Source organism: Symphodus melops (assembly GCF_947650265.1).
Source record: "Symphodus melops genome assembly, chromosome: 17".
Taxonomy (NCBI): Eukaryota; Metazoa; Chordata; class Actinopteri; order Labriformes; family Labridae; genus Symphodus; species Symphodus melops.
In genome coordinates, this window is record NC_136707.1 from 19899290 (window position 1) to 19907506 (window position 8217).

An 8217-nucleotide genomic window follows, 5' to 3' on the forward strand; every position below is an offset into this window, starting at 1 on the left:
TGTTTTCAAGGGGTTCCTAAACATACATTTGCATATACACTTGTCAGCACAACTAACAGAACAAGATACAATAATACAAAAATAATTCCAATCCTAAAATAGACAGGACAGTAAAAGGAATCATGCTGCATGTTGAGGATTTAACAGTGTTGACGTAACTAAAAACATAAACGTTCTTTTTTCAGGTGAAAAAAAACAAAGTAAATTATGGAAAATTTAAAGGTTGCTCCTTCTGATCAGAAGGAGCGGAAAACATTAAAGCTTTTTTTTTTTTTTTTTTCACCAACCCCTTAGAAACATAGGGAACTAGAAAGAGAGTGAGCAGCTTGATGTTAAAGAATCAATAAATTGGTTTATACATTAAGGATAATTAAAGATAATACATTTGAAATGTGTGTATATATATATATATATATATATATATATATATATATATATATATATATACCAGTGAAATTTGTTTCTTGTATTGAGAGGAGACCAATAGTGTTTATTTAGCATACTAATTATACAGTGTTTGGAAAAAAGGAACAACCTATCGGCAGTCTATTTTATATAACATTAAGGGTATGAAGTTTTAGATGCATTTTGACAAGCAATATCATAATAGTCTACTATTGGTAAAGGAAGTTGTGAGACAAGTTTTCTGTTTTAAACATTCAATGTGAAGCGATTGATGGTGCAGTCAATGATGTGCATTTTAAAGGTTGTAGAGAAATGTTGATAACAAATTTGTTGTTTTTTATTGTAGATGCAAAAGGAGCAGGTTCACAAAAAGTCATGAGGACCATCATCAAGCGGCATGTTCGTAATAAGAAGGACGTCATGTTTGAGGAGGCTAAAGATGCTATGTTGTCAAAACTGCAAAACTTGTTGGTTTGTCACATTTATAATGTATCATAAGATAATAATATAGCAACCCATTTCTTGAATGTGATGGTTTTATTATCAAGTGGAATGTCCATTGCTCTGAACAGGACTTTACCGTCTAACCATGGTAGTGTAACAAACAAGCAACTTTGTGTTGCGGTAATATTTGTTACCTTCTGATTTAGGAGGACATCTTGAAGACACTGAAGGAAACAATAGAGGTGTCTATTGAACTTTCACTCAAGACAGATTATACATCATTTCCAGGTAAAGTACAGTGGCTCTTTGCTGATAATGAAATGACATCTTTATTTACATTTGTATGGTGTTGTCTGAGAAGGAATGTGCCCTCCTGTGGCTCTCTGGCACTTCTGTTTTCACAGACCATTTGCTGGCACCAGGAAGTCTATGTAATTTCTCACAGGGGACTCAAGAAGTGAAATTAAACCCGTTTTTACAAACTACAAAACCTGCTAATTCTGAACCATATACAGACTTTAGAGTAATGTTCTTATCCTTCATCTGTACCACACAAAGACACCAGGGCAATATTTACCATTCTTTAACTTTTGTTTGTGTTTTCAGATGTCAAAGAGGAACTTGAGACTGTGAAAGAATACTATGATCGCCTGAAGGATGAAGAAATGGAGATATCTAATTAGGTAAAAAACCTTTTGCATATCTAAATAAATGACTATTTTTAAACAGTTATTCCAAATGTTTTCCCCTCTCTGTGCTCCAGAGATTTTATCCTTCTCTCAAGCATCATTTGACTTTGAATGCCTGTATTTTTATTTTTTATTTTTCTTTTAACCCTTCTAGTTAAGCTGAAAGCTCAGCAGTGCATTATCTACCTGCATTCAACAAATGGAAAAAGCAAAGTCTGCAGCACTTTCAGACTTGTGCAATTGAAGAGAGGGGCAGAGAGCATTGAACAGTAAGAATAGTTTCACCCAAACCAGGAAGACACGATCATGTCAAGCGAGTACATGGAAATTGGTATGAAAAACGATTAGCTTAAAAAAGCTTTCCCCTGAATGAAGTTAGTATATTATGTGCTGGGTCGGATCAGTCTCTTCCAATTGATGTTTATGTAGAGTATTTTTTATTGCTGAGTATTACAATCTGTATTTTTCAATCTGTGATGGATATTTCATGTTTGCTCAGTGAAAAGAAACAGCTGCAGCTTGTTTGCACCTGAGTGGACCTCTAGGCACATTGAACTGTAATATGAGGCCTTTATAAGCCGTTTTCAAGTGATTTCTGCTTTTTTTCCCCAACATTTTGGTTGTTTGTTTTTATTTTATGAGTTTTATGCAAGCACATTTGCACATCAACCACCTGAAGACAATAATACAGCAAATCACTCTTCTTCTTCCCTGTTATATCCGGCAGATGGATGCAACAAAAGTCAGCTACTCCCCCTCCTTGGCCACCTCAACTGTCTTATTTGCTTTTTTCTGCATGATGAATCCTTCCCCCTTACCTTCCTAAAAAGCCAAGCGTCGCCTCTCTCCTCGACAGCATAGTCCTCGACGCTACTTGTTAAATCAGATATGCATAGTGAAAAAAAGACTATTGACTCTGAATCTATACTCCATCTGAGCTCTACATGATAATCAGACCTCCTATCTGCGAATTAATCAACACTGACAAACATCGTAAAATCTGGAATCTGGAAATGAACCTCGTGCTGCAACTTTGCAAAACTGACAAGAGACTTTTAGTGTGACCAAACTAAAAGAAGTTTGTGTATCAAATAAATGTCCCTTTTAATTTTTGGTTTTCATATCTCTGTTTTTGAGGTTAAAAGTGACAGTTTGATACGATTTGTGTTTTCATATGATCTATATTACTCCCCCCCCCCCCCCCCCCCCCCCTTTTTGGATTTAAGACAACAAATGTTACCCTTACTTTGAATTTATGGCCTTAATATTTACAATTCCATGCAGGGTTGACTTCTTTATAGCTTCCTGTGTATCCCAAGGATCGTCACCTCTTTACTCCCATTTAGACCCAAATGGTATCCTTCTCAGTCTTAAAGGGATTTACATGAAGCTGTGTATCATTAGAAACATGGTAGTAGTGTTGAATGGTCATGAATCCAGCCCTCATTTTGCCCTGAGACAAGAAAAATACGTTTTTCTTTGCCTGGAAGTTTTCTTCATGTGGTGCAATATGACACTTTTTGCATCAGGAATTGGAGTAAGCTTAAAACATAGCTGATCTAACAATGTGTTAATAATGCGACTATGAGTTGTGAGTGTTGGTGTTCACAAAAACATTAGAGCGCTCCAGTCTTGGTCTTCCTCCTCGTCATCGGCATCATCACCATCTTCGCGTGGTTTGTATGTTGTGTGAATGGAATGTTCTCAGCGGCAATCGAGGCCATCTGATATGGGGGGGGGACTGTTTCTGTAAGGCGCAGGTTCCACACCTTTCTCTGCAACACCTGAATGCTCTGCAAGCGTAGTCGACAGGGAACGAAGGCCGTGGAGAGTCTTGGTGACAGAGCCGTCAGGGGCTGTGTTGTTGGGGATGAATTTGCAACAGGAAGCTGCAAACGCCCCCTCTCTTTGGCCAACAGCATGTCGAGCGTCATTCTATTCGGTAAAGCCATAAGAGAAGTGGCTGCCAGTTGCTCAGACATGCCAGCAACTGCATCACAGGTAAGATTAGTCAGTAGTTGCACATTATAATGAACATAATTAATTCTGTCAACATTTTATTAGGTTTAATCCAAATTTGATCAGACAGTTTATACTTATCAAGCACTCCACCAGGGACCCCAATAACGTCAATATATGTGGGGCCCTTAGAGAAGTCAAAATAGTCGGTGAAATTCCTGACTCCTCCCTCCCCCTTTTGAAATAGCACAGAGTTTACAAAGCTGTGCTTTTCAGAAACATCCAAGTGAAAAGGTTATAAATAATCAGGGGAGTGGAGGGAGGATGCAGAAGATATAGAGATTGCTTGAGAGATAATGAAGGCCTGTTCAGCGTCAGTAGTCCAGTCAAGAGTAGCCTGTAAGTTAGTATGTACAGCAGCAGTCACGAGAGCACAAAGAGGTGCTACAAGCTCTGTGTAGTTGGCGATAAAAGAGGAACTGTAACCAGTCGGACCAAGAAACGACAAACCAACTGTTGAAGGTTTGGTATGATTCAAAATGGAAGCTTTAGACGAGTCAGTCATGGACAGGCCTGTGTTTCCAACCTGACATCCTGAAGTGACAACAGAGGAACGGCAACATTGCAATTTAGAAGGAGAGACTTTGTAGCCTTTTTGTGAAAGGAGGAAAAGAATTTAACCCTCCTGTTGTCCTCATTTTCTGTATACACCCCGTGTCCTCCGGGTCAAAATGACCCGTCTTCACTAAACCCCTAATATAAGCAGCTTAATTGAATTTAAACACCAAATTTCATCTTGTTTGAAGAAACAACTTGTCATTCACCACAAAATGTGTGAATACCTGAGTTTTCCCTCTTCACTTCATTTCTATAGCTTATGAAAAGAAAAGTTTTGAATGCATTTTTATTCATCCCAATGACTTAGTTTCGTTATTTTCTCTTTCTTTCTTTTTTTCAGTGAACAATTTAAGACAATATACAATACAAAAATATGAAAAATAACATAACCCATTGAACTAATTGGCACATGTAGGGCAGTATGCAAGTGCGCAGCCTTTGCAGATATATTTCTTACACCTGCAGCACACAGCATGTGATTTACAGTCCTTCTTTTGAGGGCAGAACTGACATCTCTTCCTCTTACTTGCCCTAGCTGGGGAAGTGGCTGTGGTAGCTAGATCCTCAGGTTGATCAGGAGCTCCAGCACTCTGAATAGCTTTCACAACTGCTGCTGAGGCTTCTGTGCGAGGGACATGCTTCCTTCTTTCAATGAGTGGAATTACAAGTGCAAGTCCCAGCTGCTCCAGGAACACCCTCCTCTTGTTCTGCTTACGAGACATCCAGGTCGGGTTGATCTCTCTCCAGATCACAAAGGCATTGTAGGAGGAAACATCAATGATGTTGTGGAAGATGACCAGGGGCCAGCGGGCAGTCATCCTTCTGCAGCTGTATGTTCCAATCACCTTATCTAGGTTGTCCACACCTCCCTTGTTGCGGTTGTAGTCTAGGATGATGACTGGCTTCCTGTCCTCACGATCGCTAACGTCACCGTCTGTGTGCAGTGTGCTCAGAAGAACTACATTCTTGTTTTTCTTTGGGAGGTAAGAAACTAGAGTGGTGGTGGGCGTGAAGGCAAACTTTGATGAGAATACCTCTCTCTCCTTTGACGCAAGCAGTGCAGGTGGGAGCTCAGGCTTTCGAACTGTACCAACCATGGTGATCTTCCTCTTCAGGAGCTGCTGTCATAAGATGTGAAGAAGTTGTCACATGTAACATTGTGACCCCTCAGTCCCTCTGTCACACCAAGGTATGCCGGCATGAGAAACGGCATACCTTGGTGTGATAAACAGGTAGAATGTAGAGACAATGTCATGGGCATTTTTGTCTCTCCCATTGTCATCTTCTTCTTCTGAAGATGATTCATCATGCTCTGGGTTGTATTCCTCCCCATCTTCTTCTTCTGATACATCCTCCACTTCTTCTTCTGAATCAGAGTTGTCTTGCTGGACATCTGAAAAAATCAGCTCTAGAGCCTCTTCAACGTTATAACGCACACTCATGGCTTCAGCACAGACAGAATTCGGGGCCCTGTCATCTGCAGCACCTTTATAATCTCTGGAAATCCACAGAAAAAGAGCTCTGCAGTCTGCGAGAACATCTTTGTGTTGTTTACTTCTGCTACTGTCTTGTTCACGTTTACTGCTAATTGATCTGAGACTGATCAAAGGCACAGCAGTCTGTGAGAAGACCACTTCTACAACTGCTTGACTAAAGCAACTAAAACATTGTAACATTCTGTGGTGTGTAAATAACTCTGTGACCTTGATTTCAACTCTTTTTGTCTCACGGGTCATTTTGACCCGAAGACCACCTTTGTACCTTTTTTTGTACAGCTTACATGGAAATGTGAATAAAAGCAACATTTCACTTTTTCTACTGTTGGTGCCAATCTAGGCAAAGTCATAAAATTTCAAGTTAAAAAAATATCGTTAAGAGGATTTTTTGGGGGTTTTTAACACAGTGGCGGGTCATTTTGACCCGAGGACAACAGGAGGGTTAAGTGACCTTCAAACATGTAGTAGGTGAGGAGGCAGCTATCAGGAAATCATCCATATACCAGAGAACCATACCATGTGAGAGTGGAAGAATGTTTTCAAAAAGATAGCACTGAAAAGTGCTCCAGGGGAGTGAATGAAACCTTGAGGGAGGCGAGTGTGAGTATACTGTTGGCCTTGAAGAGTCAAAGCAAACATTTGAGCAGTTTCAGTTGAGATTGGGACACAAAAAGCTAAGTCAATGCAAGTAAAACTAGTATGTTGGATTGGGTGTTGAGTACAGGCAGGGGCGTACCACACGATTGATTGGACGGAGGTCATGGACCATACAGGCTTCATTTTTTACCAGGTTTCAGCACCTTTAAGAGTGACAGAGATGTAACCTATCTGAGGAGAGTGGGTATTGAGATTGATAAATGGGCTGTACGTCTGGTTAAACAGGGATATTAAGGGGTTCCATATTAATCAGGCCTACATCAGTAGGGCCAGCAGACCATACAGAGTTAGGGAGAGTAGCTAAAACAGAAGCAGAGGAAGTGGAGAGAGGACAGTGAAGTGACACACGTTCAAACAGGAGACGGAGTGTAGAGGAGTGAGACATTTCGTAAGAGGAGAGAGAGGGGGAATAGAGAAGATCTGCATGTTGAGTTTGCTCCCAATCCGTATTGTATGCATGATTGGGTAAAGATATTATCATCACCCAATTAGCTTATGATATGACAATTTTTCTGAAAGATAAGCATCAAATTCCACTAGCTATTGAAACAATTCTCCAATGCTTCTGGATTAACTCTTAACTTGAGGAAATGTAAAATATTTGCGATACTAAATTACTGATGGATAATTCATACTGTGACTAAACATGTCCTTGAAATATTCTGATTCATTGCATGTCCTTTCATTTTTCATCCTAGACTACATTTACATCTCTATTGTGTATCTGTTGCATTTGTAGGCTCTCATTCTCATTAGCTTATTCCAATTCTCCCCTTTCCTCCCCTTTGCCTGATCACCCTCTGCCATTCTTGCTGCAACAAATGATAACTTGATTGATGCAGCCTCTTATCAATATGTTGCATCTTTGCTCCGATTCATTTAATTACTGTTCTAAAAATAACCTACAATCCTGTTGTGACTGTTTACTTTCGGTTTTAATGAAACAAAACTTAAGAGAAAAATACAGAGGCAGGGATCGCAGAGCCGTCGTTTCATATCTACTTTTTATAATACTGTGCGATCTACCCACACTGCCTTTGCGATCGACTGGTAGATTGCAATCGACGTATTGGGCACCTCTGCTCTACATAAAACGTAGCTTTAGTTTATCAAGGGTAGTTTAGGAGAGGTATCTGGTCTGGGGTTGATTTGATGGAAGACAGTGGTTATGATCAATTCTGCACTAAACATAACTTCAACCCATGGAAAACCCAACTACAAAAAGCACGTCCTTGAGAAAATGTCTTCCTGACAAAAGACATAATGGCACATCATAAACTGAAAAGTCATTCCCAGGAAGACGAAACAAAAATAACATTTTGCATAAATTTGATGAAGTCTCTGTCAGCAAACTAAGATCTTTGTATCTTGAAATCCCTTTACCCCCTAAAACCAAAGAAATACATTTAAAAATGATACGTGCCATTTATCCCTCCAAAGATTTACTTAGACTGCGCTTCAATATTGTGTTTGTTCATTTTGCCAAAATAACCACGGACTATGTTTTTCTCACGTAACGTTCTTGGTTGAGATCTATCAATGGCTTGATTGCAAAGGGAGTATTGTCACTTCTGTCTTCGATCTCCAGAAATAATGTAACTTTTGGAATAATCATAAAAACAAAACAAAAAACATAAATCATGAACTGTGGCTTAATGTCATTCTGTGTCACTAGCTTCCGCCGCCGTCACATAATTATTACATCACCTAGTTAAAGTGCGGTCGGATTGTCAAAACAACACGATTGCCTTTTCCTAAGTCCTTTATGAATTCTCCTAACACCTTTCCTAGTTAAAGTAGAAAGGAGGTACAATCCAAATGCACCCAGAGTGAGAGCAAACTTTTATCCTCAGGCCCAGCCTGCTCAGGTGCATGATATCAAATTAATTGGCTCTACCCATTTCTGCCCAAATGCTACTTGAGTGAGGAGAGATACAAAGCAGCAGGAA

General features: G+C 39.6%; 1 protein-coding gene across 1 annotated transcript in view; it reads left to right on the forward strand.

Annotated features, from left to right (window-relative positions):
• The window catches only part of LOC306837627 (nuclear GTPase SLIP-GC-like), a 56601-nt gene extending 54817 nt beyond the window's left edge, over positions 1-1784 (forward strand). Inside the window, exons 19-22 of the mRNA XM_079365371.1 lie at positions 752-876; positions 1056-1137; positions 1456-1532; positions 1693-1784. Of these exons, the coding sequence (XP_079221497.1) occupies positions 752-876; positions 1056-1137; positions 1456-1532 (284 nt within the window). The 3' untranslated portion in view covers positions 1693-1784. The remainder of the gene's footprint in view (positions 1-751; positions 877-1055; positions 1138-1455; positions 1533-1692) is intronic.
• The last annotated feature ends 6433 nt before the right edge of the window (positions 1785-8217 follow it).